General features: G+C 35.9%; 3 protein-coding genes across 4 annotated transcripts; 1 reads left to right on the forward strand and 2 right to left on the reverse strand.

Annotated features, from left to right (window-relative positions):
• The first annotated feature begins 4,279 nt into the window (after positions 1-4,279).
• Positions 4,280-5,718, forward strand: LOC143609416 (1-aminocyclopropane-1-carboxylate oxidase homolog 1-like). The gene is made up of 3 exons (XM_077084170.1): positions 4,280-4,900; positions 4,993-5,314; positions 5,421-5,718. The coding sequence occupies exons 1-3, from the start codon at positions 4,377-4,379 to the stop codon at positions 5,670-5,672; spliced, it is 1,098 nt and encodes a 365-aa protein (XP_076940285.1). The 5' UTR covers positions 4,280-4,376; the 3' UTR covers positions 5,673-5,718.
• Positions 5,719-12,658: 6,940 nt separating this feature from the next.
• On the reverse strand, positions 12,659-17,528 carry LOC143609417 (uncharacterized). 2 transcript variants are annotated; one of them, XM_077084172.1, is made up of 2 exons: positions 16,602-17,528; positions 12,659-12,728 (listed from the first exon to the last, which is right to left on the reverse strand). In XM_077084172.1, exon 1 carries the CDS (start codon positions 17,526-17,528, stop codon positions 16,620-16,622), a length of 909 nt encoding a protein of 302 aa, XP_076940287.1. In that variant the 3' UTR covers positions 12,659-12,728; positions 16,602-16,619. The 2 variants fall into 2 exon arrangements, with proteins under 2 accessions (XP_076940287.1, XP_076940286.1); XM_077084171.1 differs by having other exon boundaries at positions 12,696-12,738; positions 16,616-17,528.
• Positions 17,529-19,633: 2,105 nt separating this feature from the next.
• Positions 19,634-22,440, reverse strand: LOC143609415 (transcription factor bHLH104-like). Its single transcript, XM_077084169.1, has 5 exons — positions 22,329-22,440; positions 20,865-20,948; positions 20,382-20,459; positions 20,137-20,299; positions 19,634-20,055 (listed from the first exon to the last, which is right to left on the reverse strand). Exons 1-5 carry the CDS (start codon positions 22,424-22,426, stop codon positions 19,801-19,803), a joined length of 678 nt encoding a protein of 225 aa, XP_076940284.1. The 5' UTR covers positions 22,427-22,440; the 3' UTR covers positions 19,634-19,800.
• Between the last annotated feature and the right edge of the window lie 4,286 nt (positions 22,441-26,726).

Consider the following 26,726-nt stretch of genomic DNA (forward strand, 5'->3'; position numbering starts at 1 on the left):
CTCGTTTGGAAGTCAATTTGATCATAAATCTTCCCTATAAGCTTTAAAACTTTTTATTTTCGTGTTATTCATATGGTTATGCAATCTATCTTAAAACATTTTTTATCTTGTTGTATGAAGTCATTCCTTACAAGTTTGACGTTCTTCTTAATATAGTGTACTCTATTAGACGTAGGATAGTTTTTCATCATTAGTTGATGTATTGAATGGTAGAAATTAGCCATATACGATAGAAATTTAAAAAAAAAAAAAAATCATATGGGAAGAGTCAATAATATCTTGAGCAGATCTTAGTTTCTTGATATCTTGATATAAGTTAGATAATATAATGGGAATGATGATGTATCAACTATCAAATCGTATACAAAGTGGAGATGTTGAATAAGTTAGCTGGACTTGGCGCATTTGTTCTTAACAAGATCGATGAAACTCGAGCCAACCGTTTATTTTAAAATAAATGTTACCACCAAAGTTACCTATTCATGCCAAAGCCATTTAAGAGAAACAAATATATAATTATGAAACCAACTCGGTTTTCTATAAAACTTATATTGGAATGTTCGTAAAGGATAATTAAACTACAGTTTGTGTATTTAGATTTTTTAAAAAGCTAACGAATAAAAGTTATTAGAGAAAATAAATTAAATATTATTAAACTGATTTCTTAAATGTTACAACTTTATTTTTTTTATTACACGATAACAACTTTTACTTTTGTGTAATTAAGCCATCACGTTTTTCTAATTATATCAACATGTGACTATTATATTTTGTGGATTGAGATTGTTTTTTTTCTTTTTCAGTTTTTCTAGTGGTGTATGAATGTTTGAGGTGCATGCGTGTCGTGTTATTGATATTACTCCACTAACTTAAAGCTGAATTATCACTTCCCATTGTCTTCAAAAAGAATGGAGTAAATGAGAAGCAAACACCGAAGGATTTAGATACCAACTTTCACAAAAGATAATTCTGAACACCTTTTGAATTATTATACCATTGATCAGATCTATAATACATAAACACCATTAGTCTCGCCACAGAAAGAAAGTTCTCCATGTGATGACCCGCCGACGTTATAATAAGTATATGTTTAATAGTCGGACAATAAGTATGTAAAAGGGAGTGAATTAAATAACCAGATTTGCATTAGGTTATTAGTGTGTATATATATTAGGTATTCATACAAGTTGAGGTGGACTCCTCATTAGGTAATATTTGTTTCCGACAAGATTCACCTATAACATGATCGGAAGTCACTTAAACATGCACGCTAGTACTCCACAACTTTTGCCACGTAAGCAAAGTCATAGGTGGACCCCTCAGAGTTCGGATTCAGCCGATCCAGACCCAGTGGGCTGCATCCGATTTTAAAGTTTAAACCACTCATTTTGATATCTTTTGAGTTGCTTTGCCAAATTTTATTGGAAATAATAGCACATGCTAATACCCTCACTTTTGGAGACAATATATCAACAAGTATATGGCCATGGTATTTTGTCACTTGAGATATGCTTTTTCTAGTGGTGTATGAAATGCATGCCTGCATGGTACTCCACTAACATAGTTATTATAACTTTCCAAACTAATATCTTCCAAAGGCAAAGAAAATGGGTCTCACTAGCACGTCTGGAATCCCTCCGGACTACGATCGGAGAGCCGAACTAAAGGCGTTTGACGTAACCAAAACCGGCGTCAAAGGACTTGTTGATTCTGGAATAACGGAGGTCCCTCTCCCTCTCTCAAGTTTTAATTTTGTTTCGCTTGTCTATTATGGTATAACCTTGGTAACTGTTAGGTTGTCAAGCACGCTACGATTGCCATAAAATTTAACTAACGGTGTGCAGAAAACAGAATTAACCGAGCCATAACCAAATTAACCAATAATACCGAACTAATATAGCTGAACTGTACCAAAAAGCGGTGAAACGGTTAAATGATTTTCTTAAAACCGACTATGTCGGTTATGGTTAACAATGTTTTCGTGCCCGCCAAAATCAAACCGAACCGGTTATATGCATTTTTTTTCACTATTACAGAGTATATATATGTTTCTTATTGCTATTTAGTATACTAATATATACAAATGTGTAATAACAACTTATTCAGTTATTCCATGGTCAAAAAATTTCAAGGTCATGCTATCAGGCCGAAATGATGCCTGGTTATATTGTTTTGAGCTACTAATTTCTAGCTAGACTCAAATTCACAGTAAACCGACCTATAGTTGACTTCCTATGACCTTCAAAACCGATTAATCAAAACCACCGTAGTGAATCAGTTATGGTTATCCATTAACCTGCATATTGATTATGGCTTTGGTTTGGGGCCAAAATTGACCCAAAACAATCCATGCACACTCCTAATCTTAGCCATAGCCATATATACTTGAAATTGGGTTTTCATATAAAATACTAAAAGTATAATGTATTAAAATATTGGCAATTCATGGAACTCGCCAGTTGATTTCAAACAACAAGTTTGTGAGTTCTCAGCACAAAGTGGTGGCAAACAAGGTTGGGCCAAGAGTATCGGTGGCATCCTTCTTTTCCACGGGTTCGACTCCAACATCAAAGATATATGAGCCTATCAAAGAGTTGCTTTCAGAAAATAATCCAGCCAAATATAGAAGCACAACGGTAAAAGAATATGTAGAGTACTTCAGGGCAAAGGGAATCGATGGCACCTCTACCCTTTCACATTTTAAGATCTAACTCGTTTAGAAGTGAATCTATGAATATTCGCTAAAGCGAAAACTTTTGTTTTTATGCTAGTCATTCGGGAATATTGTAATCTATCTTGAAACGCTTTTTCTATCTCATAAGATGAAGACATTGTTAATTTGTAGGTTTGATCTTCTACTTAATATAGTTTCTTGTTCTCTTATGAATGTTCGATAAGATATTAAACGATACAATTAATGAGCCGTACAGATTGTGAAGAAAACATCATATGGGAAGAGTCGGTATTATGGTAAGTTGATCTTAGTTGTTTGACATTCATTAGATGATTCGATGGAAGGAAGATATACCAAATCGAATATAAAGTGAACATTTTGGTGATTTGATCTTTGAAAAACGTCATAAACTATACAAATATACAATCATGAACTTGTGGTACTTAATATATTGAGAAAATTACTGTTTTCGTTTCTGGGTTTAAAAACGGAGTCACGATTAGTCCTTGAAAAAATTGAACTGCTTTAATCCTTGGTATTTAAAAAATGAACCAGATTAGTCCCTACATCTAACTTTCGTTTGCTTTTCCATCCAAAAACATGTGCAATTACTAATATACCACTGATTCATTATAAGAGTTAAAAACATCGATCTATCAATTGAGCCATAATTTGCTGGTTTCTTCTTCTTCTCTTTGATCGATCAATTGGAACAAAATTATCATGTAAAACACGAATTCCATCCACTGTTACACACATTTTTTTTATTTCAATATCGTCGGGCGCGGATCAGCAAACCTAACTGTCACCGGTTTCGAGTCCTCCATCACTTCGCCGTCGCGAATAACCGTTTTTCCACCTTCACCGACGGCGGTGGAAACCGGAAGCTAGCAAGAAGCTCGGTGAACTTAGAGATGATCGACGTGAAAGGATTCAGAGGCTTGGTTGATTCGTAGTCCGCCATGGTTGAGTTGTTGCAGGTTGAAGACACACGTTACGTTTGGTTGCACTTCCTTGTCAGTAAATTAGGCTTGATAGATTGATATTTTTAACTCTTATAATGAATCTGGGGTATATTAGTAATTGCATATGTTTTTTGATGGAAAAACTAACGGAAGTTAGATGTAGGGACTAATCCGGTTCGTTTTTTAAACCCCAAGGATTAAAGCAGTTCAATTTTTTAAGGGACTAATAATGGCTCCGCTTTTAAACCCCGGGGACGAAAACAATAACTTTCTCTAATATATTTCTTTTAATTATAATATGCAACTATATAATGAGGGAGGAAAGAGAAGGGCACTTACCTACTGAGCCAGCTTCCGCTTGAGTTCAGCCTCAAAGTTAAACAACTTAGCTTGACTCATTTACTTTTAAAGTTTTAAATTTTTTTATTTTTTTCACATATTTTTTAAAGTTCTAAATACAACAATTTTTCAAGTACATTAAATAAGAGAATATAGTTTTGGAGATTTTATAACACCAAAAATAGTATAAAACAAAATTTGTCGTTTTAGTCCATAAAAGAACCACATATCATTATCATGTATGAGTTGTCCTTCAATCTTGGCGACTAATTTTGCCCATTTGGATACTTCTATTCTACATAGGAAGCGTAGTTTTGTTTTAGTTTCTCTTCATGGTAATAATTGATACTCAAACACACATTTAATACATATCACTGCCAAATTTTTGTTTTCTCAAAATGAAAATGGCCGCCTCTACCTTCCAACCGGACTATGACCGAAAAGCGGAGCTTAGTGCATTTGACGAAACCAAAACCGGCGTCAAAGGACTTGTTGATTCTGGAGAAACGGAAGTCCCTAGAATATTTCGTCTACCTTCACCCGAAAACCTCAACTCCCAGCAAACACAACTAACTCTTCCCACCATAGACCTTGAAGGAATCAATGAAGATCTTATACGACGTAAGAAGGTGATTAAGGAAGTGAATGATGCATCGGAGAGATGGGGTTTCTTTCAGATAGTGAATCATGGAATCCCGGTTAATGTTTTGGATGAGATGATAAAAGGAATAAAGGATTTTCATGAGCAAGACACTGATGTGAAGAAGCATTGGTATAAAAGAGAGGTGAATGGGAAGAGTAGGGTGGTGTATAATAGCAACTTCGACTTGTACACTGGGTCGGTGACTAACTGGCGAGACACCGTCTATATCACCATGGTTCCTAACCCGCCACAACCACATGAGTTGCCACCACCTTGCAGGTTTTAAGTTTGAACTTTTCATTCATTTTATAGTTCTCTTTAGTATCTAACTATTCATTTGGTTCTTTTTGTATATTGGGATGTTGTTGTAGAGATGTTTTGTTGGATTACTCTAAACTAATGATGGAACTTGGAGTTTGTTTATTTGAGTTAATGTCGGAGGCTCCTGGGCTCAAACTAGATCACCTTTTCGACATGGGATGTGCTGACGGGCTTGCTGTTCAAGGTCATTACTATCCTTCTTGCCCGCAACCTGAATTAACAATAGGATCACCATGTCACACCGACAATGATTTCATCACAATTCTTCTCCAAGATGATATTGGTGGCCTCAAGGTCTTGTATCATAATCAATGGACTGATGTTCCTCATACGCCTGGAGCTCTTATTGTAAACGTCGGAGATTTTTTGCAGGCATCTCTCTCATTCCCTATTCTTTCTCCATACATAATTGAAATGGAAACTTTGTCTTAAAGTTGTATAGTTAATTGAAATACGGTCAATCCGTGTAACTTTTCAGCTGATTACAAACGATAGGTTTGTGAGTTCACAACACAAAGTGGTGGCAAACAAGGTTGGGCCAAGAGTATCGGTGGCAACGTTCTTTACCACAGCTGCAATGGAGACATCGAAGGTGTATGCACCCATTGGCAAGTTGCCTTCAGAAGATAATCCAGCCAAGTATAGAGACACAACATTGAAAGAATATGTAAATCACTATAGAGCAAAGGGACTTGATGGCACTTCTTCACTTTTGCATTTCAAGATCTAACTCGTCCAAATGTCAATTTATGAATCCTTAGTGAGTAAAAGCTATATTTTTTTATGTTCACCATGTCATTATGTAATTTGTATTGAAATACTTATCGTGTTGTTGCGATTTTCAGAAGAATTTAGTATGTTGTTTGGTTAGTATATGTTGGAAACTTCGTTTAAAATGGCTTTTCATTAATTTGGGACAGAATTATCCTTTATCTTTCCCCCAATTTCACTCGTTGTCCCTCACCTTCAAAATTGATCCTTTTTGTCCTTTATGTTTCAAAATCCGACACCCTTTGTCCTTTTCACCTAACCTGGTTAGATTATGTCGTTAAGTCATGCCAGCTGCTACTCACGTGAGGGCATTTCGGTCTTTTCAGCTATCCTTCAAATTTCCCCCAATGTATAAACGACCCTAACCCCCTGATCGTTCAGTAATTCATTTTCTTCATCCTCGCTCTTCGATAAGTTAGGGTTCAGGCACAAATAGACCGATCATCAACTCCGATGGGTGATTCGGGTTGGGTCGTATGCGACACAACCAAAGAATATGACCTCGATGCTCTATACGGTAATGTTGCGTCTTCCGCTACAATTTGTAACCCTAGGTGCGATTAACCGTTGATTAACTTAAAAAAAAATTTGCAGGCTTATATCCTAGTTATTTCAGTTTGTGCTTGCATACTGGTGGTAGGTTATCAACACCTCCAAACCGTACCTATGTTGGAGGTAAGGTAACGTTTGTGGACTTGATAGACATAGACAAGTTTTCAATTCATGAGCTTGATCTGATGTTGGATATGTTAGGCTACAATGGGACAATGCCAATGTACTACCAGTTCTTGCATCCTAAAAAGAACTTAGACAATGGCCTTGAACACCTAAGTAGTGATAGAGATTGTTTGGAGTTAGCTAGACATGTGGACGAGCATAAGATCATCCATGTGTTATACCACTCATGGTGTTAAAAACATAAAGGAATTGTTTACCTCACCAACTAAGTCTAAGTCCATCACTATTGAAGAGATTGATGAACCTGGACCATTTGCTATTGTGCCTTTAAAGTTAAATTAAGATGTTGGGCAATCTAGTGGGGCTGGGCTGGATGCTAGGCAATCTAGTGGGGCTGGGCTGGATGCTAAGAAATCTAGTGGAGCTGGACATGATGTTGGGCAATCTAGTGGGGCTGACAATGAGGACATAGATGTTGGTCATTTTAGTGGGTTTGGAAATGACAATCAGGATATAGATATTGGTCATTCTAATGGGTTTGGGAATTATCAAGAGGATGTAGACATTAGTGAGCAAAGTAGGCTTGGGAATGAGAAAGAGGATATACAAGAGAATAGGGTTGACAATGAGGATGATGATGATACGTATATTGTGGATGAGGAGAATAACATGACAGACCCTGAAGTGGACATGAGTGATTACAGATTGAATGTTGATACAGATGTTGAAGATGGGGATGATTTAGAACCACTAGATTTTGGTGAGGATGTAATAGACAATGACAAGTTTCTTAGTGGGTCAGAATCAGATGAGAATGAGACCAGCAATAGGAAAAACATTCTTCACAGTATAAGAAGATCCAATGAAAACATGTCAAACTTTTATCTTGGCCAGGTATTTGGAAGAAAAGAAGAGGCTAAGAAGTTGATTAGACAACATGCAGTTGAAAGCAGAAGGTTAATTAAAATTAAACAAGATGATCACATAAGAGTAAGGGCGGTTTGCACTGGTTCTAAGCTAGACTTTGAGGTTGATGACTGTGGGGTGCATGTTGCTAGCCAACAGAAATCTAAAAAAAAAAAAGAGAAAGACAAAGGGGCTAGTGGGAACAAAAAGAGAAAGGGGAAGGGGCTAGTGGGAACAAGAGTCGAAGTACATGATGGTGGTAGGGGCAAAAGGACACAGTCACATGCTTATCAATGTTCATGGGTCTTGTTTCTCTCCAAAGTAAAAGATTCTCAAAGTTGGGTTGTTAGGACATTAAATACCAACCACACATGCATTCAATCAAGGAATATATATGCTTGCACATCCACTTTTCTATCTGAACAGATGTTAGAACAAATTGAAGAAAACCCTAACATCCCTGTTAAAGCAGTACAAGATCAATTTAGAAGGAAGTATGGTGCTAGTGTTCATAAGATGAAAGCATACAGGGCCAAGATGAAAGCAAAAAGAAAAGTTGAAGGGGACTACAAGCAACAGTATTCTTTTCTTAGGGATTATGCTGCTGAGTTGGTTGATAAAAATCCAAGTAGCATTGTTAAGATTGAGGTTGAAGTACCATCAGCTCATGAAGCTACAACCAGACAGTTCAAAAGGATATATGTTTGTTTGGCTTCTTTAAAACAGGGGTTTAAAGCATTAGACAGGAATTTGATTGGTCTAGATGGTGCATTTATGAAAGGCATCTATCCTGTTCAAATGCTTACTGCAGTGGGTCTTGATAGCAACAATGGAATCTACCCTGTCTGCTATGCAATTGTGGAGTCAGAAAGTTTTAGCTCATGGACTTGGTTCTTAGAGCTTATGGCAGATGATCTGGAAATAGGAAGCAATTCAAGGTTTACTTTCATGAGTGACAGGCAAAAGGTAAGGAATTAAAGGTTCACTTGCTATTTGTCATTATGTTATTTGTTAACCTTTGTTTATGTTGAACAAGGGCTTCTTCAAGCCATTCAAACTTTGTTTCCTTGTGCTGAGCACAGATACTATCTTAGGCGCATCCATAAGAATATGAAGCTTGCAGGATATAGAGGTGTGCTATACAAAAACATGTTATACAAATGTGCTACTACAACAACCAAACCTGAGTTTCTTACTGCAATGAATGAGTTAAAGGAGTTCAACAAGGAATCACACTTGTGGTTGTCAAAAATAGCACCTCAATCCTAGTCCAGGTCACACTACTCTAGTTAGTATTTAAAGACTTTAGCAATAGTTTGTATGCTTGTGATACTTATTAGAGTGTCTGCTTATTATCTTGTGTAATCCTTTAACAGGATTGGCAATTTTTGATGTAATGATTAACAACGTGTATGAGGTATACAATGGCAAGATTGTGGAAGCCAGGGACAGACCCATCATATCTGCACTTGAGTATGTAAGGGAGTATTTAATGAGGAGGATTGTGACTGTGCTTGGGATTATTCATAAATGTGAAGGCCTGCTTACACCTAGGGCCACACAACTGTTTGAAGCAATCCAGAAACAAGCAAATCATTACAGTGTGCAGTGGAATGGAGGAGATCTATATGAGGTGAGTGGAAACCTACTGATCCACGTGTTGTCAACTTAGCAATGAGGACTTGTAGTTGCAGGGGCTGGGAAATTACAGGTATGTTGATTACATTTGGTTTGAATTTATTGTAGCAAGTTGCCTTGTTTATATGAAGACTTGTATTTGGTACAGGTATGCCCTGCAGACATGCTGTGGCTGCACTTTGGTTCATGGCTGCTAATGGAGGAAGGGTGGAGGTATTAGAAAGTTGGGTTCACTCGGTGCACACAATGGACAGGTGGAAGTTGGTTTACTCCTTTAAAGTAAATCCAATAAATGGGATGACTTTATGGACAAAATGTGAGGCTCCTACAACCATTGTAGCACCCAAGCACCACACCATGGCAGGCAGACCTAAGAAGGCAAGAAAGAGGTCAGTTGTGGAAAAGGATGATATACCAGCAACTGGCAAATTGACAAGGAAGAACACCTTTGGAGCATGTAGCAGGTGTGGGAGCACTGGCCATAATGTGAGGACTTGCACAGGCACACTAAAGAATAAGGGAAAAAGGCAGCTTAATGGGATCCTGCTTCACTAGATCTTCATTTGGTTATCTTGCTTTAGTAATGTCTTTTGGTTGTGTACTTTGAACCCTCTAATGATTTTGTGTATTTTAAAGTTTGTGGCAGCACTTGACTTTATTAGGTGTGGTAACTGGTTATGGTTATGTATTGTGAACAACTTATGTTATGTGAATTATGAGGTTTATGTTGATTTGGTTATGTTTGAGGTTATGTTAAACACTTTGACTTCAATAAGTTTGACTTGATTAAGTTTGACATGAATAATTTTGACTTTGTGTATTGCAATTGTGCACCATAGTATGACAAATGGTTGTGGTACAAACTTGTGCATTGTAGCACTTTCATTAATCTACAAACTATACATCATGTTGCTTGGACATACAAAAGACGTGCACTTTGCACCTAAAACCAACCTAAACCAACCCCAAAAGACGATAGCATCCAAAAGACAACTTAACTATCAACAGCCAACCCCACATCCAAAAGACTACCTATCAACAGCCAAACCCACAACATTACTTATCTGCACCTTGAACCAAAAGAAGATACAAAATAAACCCTATCCAACTAACAATCAGCAACTTCTTAAGCTTCATTGCGTCGGATTCACTTGCTTTCAGTTTCCCGACAAGCCTTTCATTCCCAACTTCAAGGTTGTCCCTCACCCTAAGCAAGCCCGAAATGATGTCAGCACATCTTTGACACTTACGATCGTACCAACCAACGAAACCACATCTTGAATTCTGGATTTTCACATAAAAACAAGATTTTAGACAAAGAATGTAAAAAACCCTAATTATCGTCAATTACCTGGTCAGGACATGAATAGAAACGCCGACCAGGATTCCTGTCGGTCCACGACGTGAGGATGATCGTCGTTTTCCCACAATTGCAGAGAACCATGGTCGGAACGTTTCTGGATTGCAGAGAGAACCTAGGGATTGTTGAAGGTGAGTAAATGATCGTCAGGGTGTTAGGGTGGGTATATATTGGGGGAAATTTGAAGGGTAGCTGAAATGACCTAATTGCCCTCACGTGAGTAGCAGCTGACATGAGTTAACAAGAAAATCTAACCAGGTTACGAAAAGGGCAAAGGGTGTCGGATTTTGAAACATAAAGGACAAAAATGATCAATTTTGAAGATGAGGGACAACGAGTAAAATTTGAATGAAAGATAAAGGACAATTTCTGTAATTCTGTCTAAACGTCTTAATTTGGACACAAAGAGATTTTTTTATATATAAGATATATAATAATAAGTAAATTTATAAAGTAACATTGGTAGCACCCACAATTAACATTAGTAAGGTTTTTGTCGTCTTGATGACAAAGAATATTATAACCTCAGCTCTAAATAGGGCTAGATGACAAAGAATATGATAACCTCAACTCTAAAGAGGCGGAGCACGGTTTACTTCGGTTTTAGGTGAAACCGAAACCGAAGTCCTCGGTTTTTTTAATATACAAACTGTTCGGTTTAGATTTTTTGATTTTTCGGTTTTCAATTTTTCGGTTTTTTTCAGTATCTGTTCGGTTATAGTTGAATTTGTTTTTCTAATTATGTGTAGACATTGAAAAAATTTTAAAAATGAAGATGATGACTTTAAGCTTGTAAGAATGTATTTGAGTACCACAAAAATTGACATATGTTACGTAAAATCAGACGAATAAAAAGTTGCTAGAATAGTAGAGTTTAAAATTCAACAAAGTTTTTAATAAAAAAACACTAAATGTTTAGTCCTGATCTTCACTCATCATATCATTCATCATCAAAATTTAGTCTCAGTCCTCATCATCTTCATAATCTTCATCACCATCAATCGGTTTTTTTCAGTTTTTTAAAATTGAAAAACCGAAACCAAAAATTCAGTTTTTCAAAAATACAAAAAATTAACCGTCAATTCATGCTTCAGTTCTGTTTTTAGGTTCAGTTTTTTCAATTAATTTGGTTTTGATTCCGTTAATTAGATTTTCTGTTCACCACTTTATTAATTACCATTGGTTTGTGGGTTGGGTGAGTGAGATACTCCAAAATATTTTAGGTCAAGGGATGAATATTATATGAGAAAAATATGGCTTTAGGTCATATTCATTCACTTGACTTAACAAAATTTAAGTTAAGAAACTTTAATGCAGAAAATAAATTAAAATCATGAAATCTATTAATGATTAAATTGAAATAACTTCACTTTTTGTAAACTTAGCCATAAGAACTTGAATCAGTTGCAAGTAAAAGGGTGAGATACGAGCAATAGCAATCTTATCTCTATCCTGAGAGATATAGAGGTTGCTCCCGACGAGACCCATACTTTAAAATACGATTTTTGTTTCATTATAAAAATAGAACATAAAGTGTATCAGTGGTAGGAAAGTGTGGGGAGAACAATATTAGAAACTAACTAGCAAGAACATTAGAAACAAAACCAAACAAAGGGGAGATCAATGCAAAACAAAAAGATCAGGCTAAGACAAATCTTTAACACGCCTAAAAATACCTAACAGTTATCTGGCATCTTCAAAAACTTCCATCACCAATCATGTTCTCGAAGAGGTGAAAGTCTAGCAAACCCAAGTCAATACTTTTGAATTCAATAAATAACTTAAAGCATACAACTCAAGAAAAGATTATAAGACTGCCGAAGTAAGGCATTCGATACCTTTGAATACCATTTAAGTAACTAAAGCTTGATGGATAACAACATAAGCAAAAGGGCGGTTTCAAAACAAACTTGAAAGACAAAAAGCAGTGAACCCTATGCCAGGAGATATAGCGGTTGCTCATAAAATCAGGAACAATATATAAAAAGCAATTATAACTTGGCTATAGTACATCAGTAGTGGGAGAAGATATAAACGGAAAAAGCGATCAGGAACCAGCTGGAAAGTAACTAGCACCAACATCTAGAAGGAAAGGTAAAAAAAAGGCAAAAACAGACCAATGCTTCTGAATTCAATAAATCACTCAAAAACATACAATTCATGAAAAGATTATACGATAGACGAAGGCAAGATGTACAATACCGTTGACTGCCATTTAAGTAACTAAAGTCAGACGGGTAACAACATAAGCAAAAGGCTGCAACTTCCTGACATTAAACTAAGATGTGACTAAACCAAAATATAAGCTGTGATGTGTGTTTCCCTTCATAACCTTGTACAAGAGTCTTTTACTTTTACTTCTATTGGTACCACAAATTCCACTCGAAACAGCTTCCACATTGTCTATTACTGCTTCCACAGTTAGCCACACACCTGAAGAAGGCTGCATAAAGAAAATTTGATACACATGCGCATTGTCAATACAGATTCTAAGGACCTCAAAATACAAAAACTAGGAAACAACTGTCAGTGCAAACATGGTTTAATTTTCGTAGGCACGTTGGATTCAAATATCCAAAACTATTGACATATTAACCTATGATAATCTGTGCTAGCAATGTGACAACTGGTAATTCTAACCAATGTTTTCAAACCCGGCCCGGACATCGACCCGGATGCCTTACCGGGTCAATGGTCGGACCGACCCGGGAGGGCGGACCGGCCTTTGACCCGGATGACGACATAATTAAGATTAATATAAATAAATAAATAATAAGAAGTTAACAGCCATTACATTTATATAACTAAATAAATATATATCAATATAGGATTAGGATTATGTGAGAACTTTTTGGGAATTGAGAACTATGAGAACCATTTTGGACCACAAAAAAACCCAAAAATAAAAAAAATCATAAAACAAAAAAAAAACACAAAAATAAAAAAAGTAAAAAAACCAAAGTTCTTATTTATCATCCCGGTTTCTAAAAAAAATTCTCGGTTTAGCTAAATTATACATAAACATATATGTATAATAAGTACATATATGATATATGTACACACATGTTTTTTTCCTATACACATATGTATAATTTAAGGTAAATGATAATGTACATATGTGTACATTACATAACTAGAGATTAAATGAAAGTATACATATGTGTATAGGTATAATACAAATTAAAAAGAAAAAAAAATTGGTTTTTTTTATTATACATATATGTATAATATGTACACACATGTTTTTTCCTATACACATATGTATAATTTAAGGTAAATGATAATGTACATATATGTATATTACTTAACTAGATAATCTGTATTAACCTATGATAATCTGTGCTAGCAATGTGACAACTGGTAATTCTAACCAATGTTTTCAGACCCGGCCCGGACATCGACCCGGATGCCTTACCGGGTCAATGGTCGGACCGACCCGGGAGGGCGGACCGGCCTTTGACCCGGATGACGACATAATTAAGATTAATATAAATAAATAAATAATAAGAAGTTAACAGCCATTACATTTATATAACTAAATAAATATATATCAATATAGGATTAGGATTATGTGAGAACTTTTTGGGAATTGAGAACTATGAGAACCATTTTGGACCACAAAAAAACCCAAAAATAAAAAAAATCATAAAACAAAAAAAAAACACAAAAATAAAAAAAGTAAAAAAACCAAAGTTCTTATTTATCATCCCGGTTTCTAAAAAAAATTCTCGGTTTAGCTAAATTATACATAAACATATATGTATAATAAGTACATATATGTACACACATGTTTTTTTCCTATACACATATGTATAATTTAAGGTAAATGATAATGTACATATGTGTACATTACATAACTAGAGATTAAATGAAAGTATACATATGTGTATAGGTATAATACAAATTAAAAAGAAAAAAAAATTGGTTTTTTTTATTATACATATATGTATAATATGTACACACATGTTTTTTCCTATACACATATGTATAATTTAAGGTAAATGATAATGTACATATATGTATATTACTTAACTAGAGATTAAATGAAAGTATACATATGTGTATAGGTATAATACGAATTAAAAAGAAAAAAAAAATTTCGGTTTTTTTTTTTTAATGAAACCAGAATGAAAAATAAGAATTTTGGTTTTTTTACTTTTTTAAAATTTTCGGTTTTGTTTGTTTTATAATTTTTTTAATATTTTTTTAGAGGGTTTTTTTAGTAGTTCAAAATGGTTCTCAAAGTTCTCAATTTGCCAATGGTTCTCTTAGGATCCTTACCCTATCTATCTATATATATATATATATATATATATAATTTATATATGTAAAAAACAAGATATGTTGAAAGTTATATTGTGCAATCTTCAGAAACTTATATTGTTTGAAAGTTTGAAGTAGTTCAAAATAATAACTTATAGTGCTTTTTCAATATATAGGATTTATATTCAGTTTACTGAACATCATTAAAGCTTTGGTTGGTTGGCTATTGTCATCTCGGAAGTCTGCCAGTGTTCGATTCCCTTAGTGCACATTGTTTTTGATTTAGTAAAAACAAGGTTTTACCGGTTGAACCGGCGGTTTACCAGTTCCGGTCGGACCGCAAACCGACAAACCCGGCCAGGTTATTAGAAAACTGGTATATGATGTGACCCGGACCGAAATACGTACCGGTTCCCGGTCGGACCGGTCGAACCGGCCGGTCCGGTCCGCGTTTCAAAACATTGATTCTAACTTCAATTTTGTTGCAAGGGCAATCTCAGTTTAACATAAAAGAAACTTTTTTATACATGACCGACTTTTATCATAACCAGAATGTTGTAAATTCTTTTGAAACGACATACTGAAAATTAGGGGCTAATTTTTGCGATAAGCGTACAATTACCTAACTATCCCCAAACTAATGGAATCAAATTATTGTGTATAAAGTGAAAGAAACATCTCAAAACATCATATTCAAAAGCTTGCAGTCTATCACATCAATATGAATCTAAACTAAAGCATAACAACTAAATATTGAATATCACAAGACACCACTAGCGTGTCATACGAGCCATATGACAGAGTAAAAAGACCACAAGGGTGTGATGAAAAGCGAAAACTGGACATATGGCCAAGTTTCACGGCTCGTATGATGTGTTTGACTAACAAAATAATAACTGATTTGACCACTAACAAAGTCCAATGTCCCGTATGACCATTTTTGCCCTACAATACAGGCCATATGATATAACAAACCCTAGTGTGCATTGTGCAAACTTGATTTGACTTCATACGGCTCGCATGAATGATATCACATGGCCTGAACAAAGTGGCAGGCACGCTGTGTACGATAGGATATGCATACAAACCGATTTAAAGTCCCAATAACCAAGTAAGGGTCTTAAGCGTATAACTACATAACTATCCCGAAACCAATTAAATCAAATTCAAAACTTGCAGTCTACCATCATCAATATGAATCTAAACTAAAGCATAACAATTTCATTAAATCATCAAATGAAGAAACCCTAAAACTAGAAAAACGTTATTCGAATCCATATCCGCCGTCTAATTATTACAAAAACACCACAACAAAATGCAAAACTCAGAAACCTAAATACATATTAAAAACGAAGGTTTGAAATAACATTTCCTAAACCAAGTCACCAACTGCAACAAATTGAACACCTGATGGTAATGTGTATTAGCCGCCTATTAGTCTATTTGTACAAAATAAAAATTAAATAAAAAAATAAACAGTTATGCCCCTAAAAAGGTGTAGTGATCCACTTCAAAAGCCTAACAGAGCACATGGCAGATATATCAAAGTAAGCCTAGCCTCAAACAATACGGATCAAGGATTTAACTTTACTCCAGTAACGCAAAATCAAATGAAGAAAACCTAAATTAACATGATTCGAATTATAACAAACACACTACACAACAAATTCAGAATAGGTTTTAAGAAAACCGCTATCTAATTATAACAAACACACTACACAACAAAATGCGAAACTCAAAAACCTAAATACGAATTCGAAACGAAGTCGTTTTGAATAATAATAGCATTACCGATGCTTACTTGTGTTAGGGTTCGTTGACTGACAGAGAGGGTTTAGAAGGGTTTTGTCAAGAACTTAAGAACTAATTATCACATTAAACTACAAAACTATCCCGAAACCAATTAAATCAAATTCTAAACTTGCAGTCTACCATTCATCAATATGAACCTAAACTAAATCACAAAAATAACACTGCATCAATACGAATCCAAACTATCTAACTAAAGCATAATAATAGCATTGCACCAATACGAATCCAAACGAACGAAACCATACCGATCTAACGCTGAATATTTAGCATACTCTTGGCCTCGCTCTGCTCCTCCAGCAAATCCTCGCTCGCATACTTACTCAACAACTCCATCTTCTTCTTCTCCAACACCATCCTCTCAATCTCCTTCTCGTCCGGCAACGGCACGTGCACCACAAACTTCTCCTTCTTCTCCTCCTCCTCCATCTCCCGCTCCCGCCTCTCCTCCGCCACCACATCCTCCTCCTCCTCAAACAATATCATCCTCGCCGCCCCACCCGCACCGACCTCCACAACCTCCCCGCTCTTCACCGCCTGCCTCGCCTCCTTCTTAATCTCCTCCATCCTCACCCACTCCGCCACCGCCTCCGCTCTCATCCGCTCCTCCGCACCCTTCTCCACCCTCTCCAACACCCCGTCCTCCTCATCCCTATACCCGTAATACCCCGCGTCAATCCGTTTAAAAATATCATACCGACTCCGCCTCTTCCTCAACTCCGGCGGCTTCTCAAACAACTCCTTCACCCCGGGAAGCTTCTTTGCCGCACCGAAGTACCGATACCCCGGCCCACGCCCACTCGGGTTCGGTACGTCCACGATATTCCCATCCAAATCAGTCATTTTCGCCGAATACTTATAATAATTCGGTCCGCCTAACTCGACAATTCTCCGTTCCCAGTGCACTTTCTCCCGAATAAGTTTATTAATCTCGTCGTTGAGGTCACGGAGGCGGTGTTCGCCTAAGCCTTCGTTTTGGATCTCGGAGACTTTGCGGCCAATTTCGCGCATGATTTGCTGACGCCATTTGTCGGCGTCTGAAAGGTCACGGCATTCGGACGCGAGGAACGGACGGCGTTCTTTGGGTTTCTTTTTTTCTTCGGCCTTCATTGTCACGAAACGATTCAGCATCGATTGGGCTTTCTCTTCGTTACGAGCCATGGTGGATTCAATTGGATTGAATTGAACGGAAATTGAAAGTGAAACCCTAGTAATCGGGGATTTTGTGTTTGTGAAGATGGTGGAAGAAGAAGAAGAAGAAGGGTTTATATAATTACATACGTTAATGTTAATATTAATATACACCTTGTATTTTTCTTTTCTTAATGTTTGGTCCTTTTACTTTCAATTTGCATTGATGGTCAGTTGGTCACACAATGTATTTTATTTATGGCATATTGGTTTTAACTTTTAAATAATCAAGTAAACTCTGGTTTTGGTCTATGTGGTTTGTTTAAATCTGTGATTTTTACTCCGGTAGTCCCGATCACAATAACCCCGTTAAGTCTGGGCGTTCACGTGAGAGGCAGTTTTGTCCTTTTTCTCCCCAAATAAACCCAGCTCTAATCCGCAAGCCCCTCACGTGAGAGGCTGGGTGTATCAGTACCATCCCGAGCTCATCCCTATTTTAGTTTCAGTTTGCATTGCTCGGTTTTGGTTTTTCGGTTTTAAGAAATTAGAAACCTTGTTTTTTTGGTTTTTTAGTCAAGTTTCGGCTCAAAAAGAGTTGACTGGAATTTATGATTTTGACTCTTAAGCTCGAAACTTTTAGCCAAAAGTATTGTTAACTACTTATTAATGAGCTTGAGTGCAAAAGTAATGTTAACTACTTATTTTGACTTTTGAGCTTGAAACCTTTAGCCAAAAGTATTGATATTATAGTCCGGCTTCGGTTTTTCAAGTTTAATAGAATTAAGGGTGTAAACGAGCCGAGTTGAGCCAAGCCTAGCCCGAGCTTAACTAGGTCAGAGTTCGGCTCATTTTCACTAGCTCTAGCTCGTATTCTTAAACTCAAGCACAGCTAAATAGTGAGTTTTTCAACCTTGAGCTCGGCTCATTTATTATTTATTAATAAATTTATATCCGCTTAAACTTATTTGTTATATATTTTGTTTAAAAAAAAAAACCTTAAAGAAGCCTAAGCTTGGGTCGAGCTCGGGTGTAGTACCTTAAACGAGCCAAAGCTCGGCTCGAGCTCGGTTATACAGTATGAAATTAGTACATACAAGTCCAATAATGATAAAACTTACAAATATACAAGGCTTGATAAAGCTCGGGGTACCTAAACAAGCTTCCAATACAAGGCTTGAGCTGAAGCTCGATTTCTAAACGAGCTTTATTTGAGGCTCAGGCTCGACCTCGAAAAAGTTTTTCTCGTTTCGAGCTTTTTATCGGTCCAAGTTTGAGTAGCTCGCGAGCTGCTCAGCTCGTTTGCACGCCTAGTTTTAAGGAACTTTTCAGTTTTACATATGGGTTCGGTTTGGTTATAGGTTGGTTTTCAGTTTTGCAATTTTTACAATTTGGTCTGGAAATTTCGGGCCCGAAAAAGATTGACCTGATAGAAAGATTTTGAGCTTAAACCTTTAGCAAAAATAATGAGTTTAGGGCACAATTCTAACAACAAACATTACAAACAAGTCCGATAAGGTTTGGTTCAGGTTTGGTGCGGATAGGCTCAATTTTGTTGTTTGATTCGGTGTGGTTCGGGTTTAGAACTAGGAATAACCGAAGCTAAATCATAATTTTCGGTTCGATTTGGTATGGTTCGGTTTTAGAACGAGGCATAACCAAAACCTATCTTTTTATTTTTCAGTTACGAACTGTAGAATCAAATTTTATAACAGGAGTAATTTACAGTTTTCAAACATTCGACGAGCCTCTTCAACCGTAACTTTAGCCAATTTCTTATGAACTGTTTGATAGCATAAATAAAACAAAAGGCCAATCAAACTCAAACTCATGCTGGAATATAATACAACTTATAAAACACATTTGCTTGATGATGTTACTAGAGGTGTTCAAGAAAAAGCTTCAGAAGACATGAAGCAAGTCGGTCTCATAGAGCGGCTTGATTGTCACATTCAATGTTAACAAGTCAACATTTCGGTTTGACTAGTTCCCACACCACTGAATTTTCTATAATGGTTATTAGTACTTCACATCTATGTAGATTTCAGACATCAATAGTTTTGAAAGCATACAGAGCCAACAAAGTATGAAAAAAGATGCAAATTTCGTAACCAGCAATAACAAAAGAAGATCATTATTTCTAACCAACAAATTCGTCCTACAATAAAACTCTAACCGTCTCTAGAAACCAATAACCGCAAAAGTTCATAAAATTGAAAACAGCAAAATGCAATTAAGCATATTCCTATTTACAAACTACAATGAGCTAACAATATCCCCATTGATCGTCATCTTTTAGCGTTTATTAAGCAGCAGGCGGCCTGAGTTCATGATCATGAGAAGTATCACAAGTAGATGGTGGTAGATACTGCCACATTGGAATGTAGCCATAGCCCGGGAAAACAGGCATCTTGTTTGCTCCTGCCTGAAATGCAGCTGGATGCGGTGCCATAAATCCAGGTGGCGCAATATTATTAGTCATAGCTTTCACCTGCTCCTCCATTTTTGCTTTCTCTGCCTTTAATACCAGTTTCTCCTCACGAAGCTCGTTCTTCTCTGCCTGTCGGTTTTGCCAAATTAATTTAAAACCTCACACCACATAATTTATATTTGTTATAACATACATAATACATTGACTAACCTTTAATGTTTTAATTTCTTCCAAAAGTTTGTCATTCATTTCTTTGTAATCCTGTGATTCAGATTTGAGTTGATTCAGAACTCGGATAGCGTCTCCAAGTATAGCTAACTTGTCAGTGGTGGCAGGTCGGTCAGGTTCCAAAGTAGAGCTTAATTCTAAGAACCTGCAAACAGAATCAACAATATTTCATCTAGGCAATATAATGATAATGTTTTTAAAAAAAAAATAATGAAGAAAAAGGTGACCTGTTATTCAACATCTCCCTTCTTTGCCTCTCACGGCATGCTTTGCTCTCGGCCTTGCTGCATGAATTACCGCGTCCCCTGTTACGTGATCAAACAGTATAAGCGCTTACATAATTACGAGAAGATAAATTAGAATCTTATACACAACATAAACAAAACCCCAAAAGGTACAATAATTAGCTTGCAACAAAAGCACAATTACAGTGGTTAAAAATCTAAATTAGACATATTTCTGTGTCTATTTTTTGTTAAAAAGGTAAAGTTATTAGCTTGCAACAAAATTACAATTACAATGAAAACTAATTCAGATACTAAAAACCGGCAACAGTATTTGCAGAAAAGTCATACTTTGTATGATATTACTTCTAGGTCTATAATCTTTATTTCAATACAAATAACCAATTTATGTTAGTAACCATGTCATTTAGACCAAATCTGATGGCACGGTTACTAACATAAACTGAAAATAGTACTCTGTTATACCTTTTTCTTGAGCATTCTTTCTCCACACGCTCCTTCTCTGGTGGTGCAAAGTTAACAAGTGAAGCATCTACTTGGACTGCAGCACTGCAATGCCAAATCAACTTTCAACCAAACAATTTTGCTTGCAACTCCATTGAAAACATTCACAATTCAACTTAAGTCTTCTCATAAAACTATAAACATATGTATTGCCCTAAACCTAACTAAGAATAGCTAGAATTAGACATACAATTAACTGTCTTTGACAACAACCAAAATTTTGCTGTTTTCAAATTAGTTAGAGAAGCAGAAATTATGCAACAAGTATATGCCATAGATTTCCAGGCGGAAGTTGCTACTTGCTAGCAACAACTAAATGGAATCACTTAGGGGTTCAACCAAGCCATGTCGCTCGCGAGCTACTTGTGATCGGATCCATAAACGCTCAAAATGAGCAGAGCCTTATCGAGCCCGAGCCTAAAATTTAGCTCGTTTAGCAATCAAGCCCAAATTCGAGCGTTGTATGGGAAGATTGTTTAGGCTCTTTGAACCAGTTAAGGATTAACTAGCCAAGTGTAATTTAAGTTTAACTCTTTAGAACTAAGGGTGCAAACAAGCCGAGCTGCTCTAACTCGGATCGATAAAAAGCTCAAAACGGGCCGAGCCTGAGCCTCAAATAAAGCTCGTATAGTTATCGAGCTCGAGCCTTGTATGGGAAGCTCGTTGAGTCTTAACAAGCCTTGTGTTTTTCTTAAGTTTTTACCTCTTTTAGACTTTCATGTATAATTTACACTGCATAGCAAGCTTTGGCTCGTTTAAGGTACTACACGAGCTCGAGCCAAGCTTAGGCTTGTTTAAGTTTTTCTCAAAATAATTAAAAGTGCGTATCAAATAATTAATAAATAAATAACGAGCCAAGCCGAGCCGAGCCTTAGCTTGAAAAAACAACTCACGGACATAGCTTAGGCTCGTTTAAGTTTTCCTCATAATAAATAAACATAATTAAAAACGTGTATCAAATAATTAATAAATAAATAGCAAACCTGAGCTTGAAAAAACAACTCACGAGCCTAGCTTAGGCTCGTTTTAAGTTTTTCTCATAATAAATAAACATAATTAAAAACGTGTATCAAACAATTAATAAATAAATAACGAGCCGAGCCTGAGGTTGAAAAAACAACTCAATAGACTAGCTCAAGCTCTCGCAAGTCAAAATGAGCCGAGCGCGAGCCTAATATCGGCTCGTCTCGTTTACACTCGAATTTAGGGCTTCTATGTATTAATTTCACACTGCACCGGCTTGCCGAGCTTTCATGTTTAAGCACTGCACACGAGCTCGAGCGAAGCTTAGGCTCGTTAAGGCATTTCTCAAAATATATATATATATAAATGTATATAAACTAATGAATAAATAATAATAATAAACAGTCGTAACACCTACAAGAATCAAATTACAGAAACGATAATTCAATTAAAACGAGTTACCTCTGATCAGCCCAGTGTAAGAGATCGGATGATGCGACGTCGTTTATGAGACTGTCGTAATCGATTAGATCCCAATTCGCATTCTCGAATGGATCCATTTGATGCTGATGATTTCGATACTGTCAATAGTATCAATTTAAAACCAAACCCTAGATGATGATAATAATAATCGAATAATAAAAGAAAAGTTATTAATAATAATTTGATTGATTATTATGATATTATCACGTTCAATGTAAAGGATTGGCCTCTCACCAATCATGGCCGCTCACGTGGAAAATGTTATATTTTCGAGGTCTGTGTGTATAGTAGTGGTCTAAATTGGCAGACGGCGGACAAAATGTTAGTTAAAATTCCAAGTCCACCGGGTTTTCATCCCACACCAGAGCATTCTGTTTCTGTAGCTATGTAACGATTGTTAAGTTGCAGCTGACAGTATGATTTTTCAAGGGAATGTCCAAGCCAAATTCTGAAGCAAGCGTGAGCCCGGTTAAGACAACATTTCTGGACAGAGAGCGGTGGCCTAAATACAAAGTACCCGCAACAAATCTGATCCTATTGAAAACAAAGTGCAGTTCTTCGGCATCGATGTGTTACACTACCCGTTGAACTCTTTTCAGAAACGTAACAACATCCGGAGCAAGGGACCCAAATGTATTAAAAGCAACATGTTGATTATCGGCAACAAGCTTTTTCGTACTTGGCAATTATTCTGAATTATGTCTTGAATGTAGTCTGCCTAAAATTATATGTTTTGTGTGTGTTATTAAGTTTTAAAATTATGTATGTTTTGTATGCATTACTTGTATGATATGGCATGTACGTTAAGGTCGTTTTTGTTAGGTACCAAAAGGTGGCTATGGCAAACGAATAGGGAGGTTGGGGTAGATAAAGGTATCTCTTTTTAAAAAAATGGTCAACGAATCTTTCAAATAATCTACTGATCAAATTCATTACATCGGGATATACTCGTTTAAAGGAAAACCTTCACCTAAAGACAATGTATGTGAACACTCGCCTGAAGGCACGATAGTGCGGTAAAGTAAACATTTCAGTTCAATGATCCAACTATTGAACGTCACATATTCCCCTAATCTCTCATCATCACCCGGTGCTATCAAAACTAAATAATGTGAGTAAAAATTAAACATGAGTTACATGAAACACAAAGTCTCTCTTTTATCACTTTATCATAAACTCGGTGATGGTAGGTAAAGGTATCTAATTTAGTCATCTTAACAAAGTGATGGCAAATATGAATAAATCTTGCCTTTAGTCATATGTAACTAATTGAATAGTGTAACAGTTGTACTTGAAAATTCTTATAAAAAGACAACCAAATCAATCTAAAGCATGTTTAAAGAGGGTTAGGTCAGGACAACCAAATCAGTCTAAAGCATGTTTAAAGAATGTTAGGCTAGTCGATTCAAAAGATAAAATTCCTAAAAATATTAGTGATGAAGATTATCAGGGCCAATTCACACAAGCATGAACAATTATAGTGTCATGTATTTGTGAATTTTAAGAATATTTATTTAAAGTTAAAATTAAAATTGTCTCATTTGATAGAGAGGAAGAGAACTATATTTGGCATCTATGTGGTTGGGGCGGAAGTAGGTTGTTTTCCTCCTAAAAAAATTAACCTGCTTTAAATACGTCTCTCCGTTGAAATTATGTTGTTAACACTGTTAAACTGAGTAGCAAAGTCGTCTCACAATATATATTAGTCATATAAGACGCCACAACGATCTGATGGAGTATAGAACATGTGTTTTTCATGAAACACCCCACACAATTTGGCTTTTGTTTACCATATTATGATTGTTACCTGATATTTTCGTTTCACCCGACTATTTATACTTTTATCTTCTATTGTTGTAAGATGATTTTAAGTTTTTTTTTATGTTTAGTTAATATCATTAATATAATCTTAGCATGTAACAAACATTAACATGCTATTCCAAATATTCATGATTAAATATGAATTATAGATATAGATTAAAAGTTATCTAAACAAAATTAAACGTGTAAAAACATATGTTCAACTGCAACAAAAAACAAAAGTTTATACAAAAAAAGTGTATCAACAATCTCTGAATGAACTGTAAATTAATGTTATATATGTAATACGCATTTTAATGTTATTAATTATATATTGTTATTTTTCTCAACACGTATGAGACACTAGTTTTAACTTAGTAAAATAGTAAAACCCTTAAATAAAAGCTTGTTGTTCTTTTTAATAGCTAAACACAACTATCAGTTCATCACGTCTGAGTTTAAGCCTAGTAAATAATAGAACCCTAAAAGAAGCTTCTGATGATGATTTATTTAAGAGTTACAAACATATTTATTAACTTTCGTCACGTCACCTTAATTCACATAGGAGTCCATCATTCAAATTGCCGACCGCTAGGGTTGTAAGCGAACCGAACTGAACGAGACCTTGTGATTCATCCGTTAAACTTTTGTCGGACAAACGAACGGTTCACGAACACCATACCGAACAAAAATTCATGTTCATGTCCATTCATTAAGAAATTTAGTTTGTCTGTGTCCGTTCGCTAGTATTGTAAACTAACGTTAACGGACACTAATGGACAACCATGAACACTAATGAACGTTAATGGACAAACAAACAAAAAAAATATCAAAATACTTAACATAAACCTTAATGAACATTACACAAACGACATCCAAAAATACTTAACACTTAACATAGTAACCAAGCACATAATCATATCAAAATAATGTTTTGGTTTTCAAAATCCACAAACTTCTATTGTTTAACGAGAAACAAGCTTCAAATTCTTCATTATTCAAGGAATTTCAACATAGACAACACTATTAAACAGACGTTACCGGACGTAATCGGACAAGCGTTAACGGACATTCACGAACAATATTGAACGAACGACTACTTTTTTGTATTTAGGTTATGCACTTTTAAAATTGTAGAGCCATGATGCCCACTCCAGCCAAACTATGTTGTTTTAACTGGGTTCATGCTGGCTTCAGAGTTTGGCTTGGACATTCCCCTAGAAAACCATACCGCCAACTGCTACTTGACAGTCGTTATGACGCTAGAAAATTGTAAAATAAAATTCTCACATTTAGAATTTTGTGGAAATTTATGAGTTTGTAAATTAAAATGTTAAAGAAATCATTAAATTATTTTTCAAAAAAAAAGGAAATCGTTAAATTAAAGTGGAAATAAAACGCATTAAATATACAGATACGAATAAATATTTTATATTCTAGGATGATTATCTTTCCATATTATTGTAACAAACCGGTCCCCTTAATCACGATAAAATGCTAGAAACCCATAGACTGCTTCGTATTCTTTCATCTCTTAAAACCAAACATGCCTTTCAAGCATCATTGCTGTCGAAAACATGGTCTTCTTTCGGACTCATGTTCCTATTCTCAACTTCAACTCCTGTAGTTTGGAAAAGTTCAACGTGTTCGATAAGCTTGTTTCGGGTGCGTTATGATTCCTCGATCGGGACCAGTTGGTTAAACTAAACTTCGCACGCAATAGAGTATGCAACGCCAAGATCTTAAAGAAAGTTTTTGGTTACTCGTTTATACGACGTGCGGCTGTTAAGATTAGAATGACTAGAAAAGATACAAGTTGGCCGATAATGTCACATACTTCATGGGATTCGTTAAAAAGTTTGAAACTAGAAAGCTACCCAAACATCGGTTGTTCGTATTTGGGATATTTCAAGAAATATCCCAAATACGAACAACCGATGTTTGTGTAGTTTTCTAGTTTCAAACTTTTTAACGGATCCCATGAATAATTTGACATGATCAGCCAACTCGCCCCTTTTCTAGCCTGTCTGATATTAATATTAACGACCAGTTCTTCAACACGTTGTTTAAACATGTAACTGAAAATCTTCTTTAAGATCTTGGCGCTGCGTACTCCATCGTGTATGAAGTTTATTTTAACCAACTGGGCCGATCGAGGAACAGATAGCGCATCCGAAACAAGCTTATCGAAGGCATTGACTTTTTCCAAACTACAGGAGTTGAAGTTGAGAACAGGAGCATGAGTCATTTAGAAGACCATGTTTTTGACAGCAACGAATGTTTGAAACTACAGGCGGTCTTTCTTTTCTTGACACGGTGGTTATCGAGTACACCGATTGTTGTGAAATACCACAAGAGAAGGAACTATTTGATGATCTGATGATGTTCAATGTTTTATGTAATTGTCGAAACACGAGATGAATCTGACCTGATACATGACGATGTTTCCACGGATTTCGAGATGAACGAACCACGTCTTGATCTTCTTCTCCGGCTAGTTGGGATCTGCAATGACTTTTTGGGGGTGTGGAGGTGACCGCTAAGAAATCTCCAGGATCTCTTGTTCACAGACACAAA

The sequence above is a fragment of the Bidens hawaiensis genome, unplaced genomic scaffold (genome assembly GCF_021521415.1).
Source record: "Bidens hawaiensis isolate Kalapana, Puna unplaced genomic scaffold, B.hawaiensis_p1.1 tig00419619_1, whole genome shotgun sequence".
In the NCBI taxonomy this organism is placed as follows: Eukaryota; Viridiplantae; Streptophyta; class Magnoliopsida; order Asterales; family Asteraceae; genus Bidens; species Bidens hawaiensis.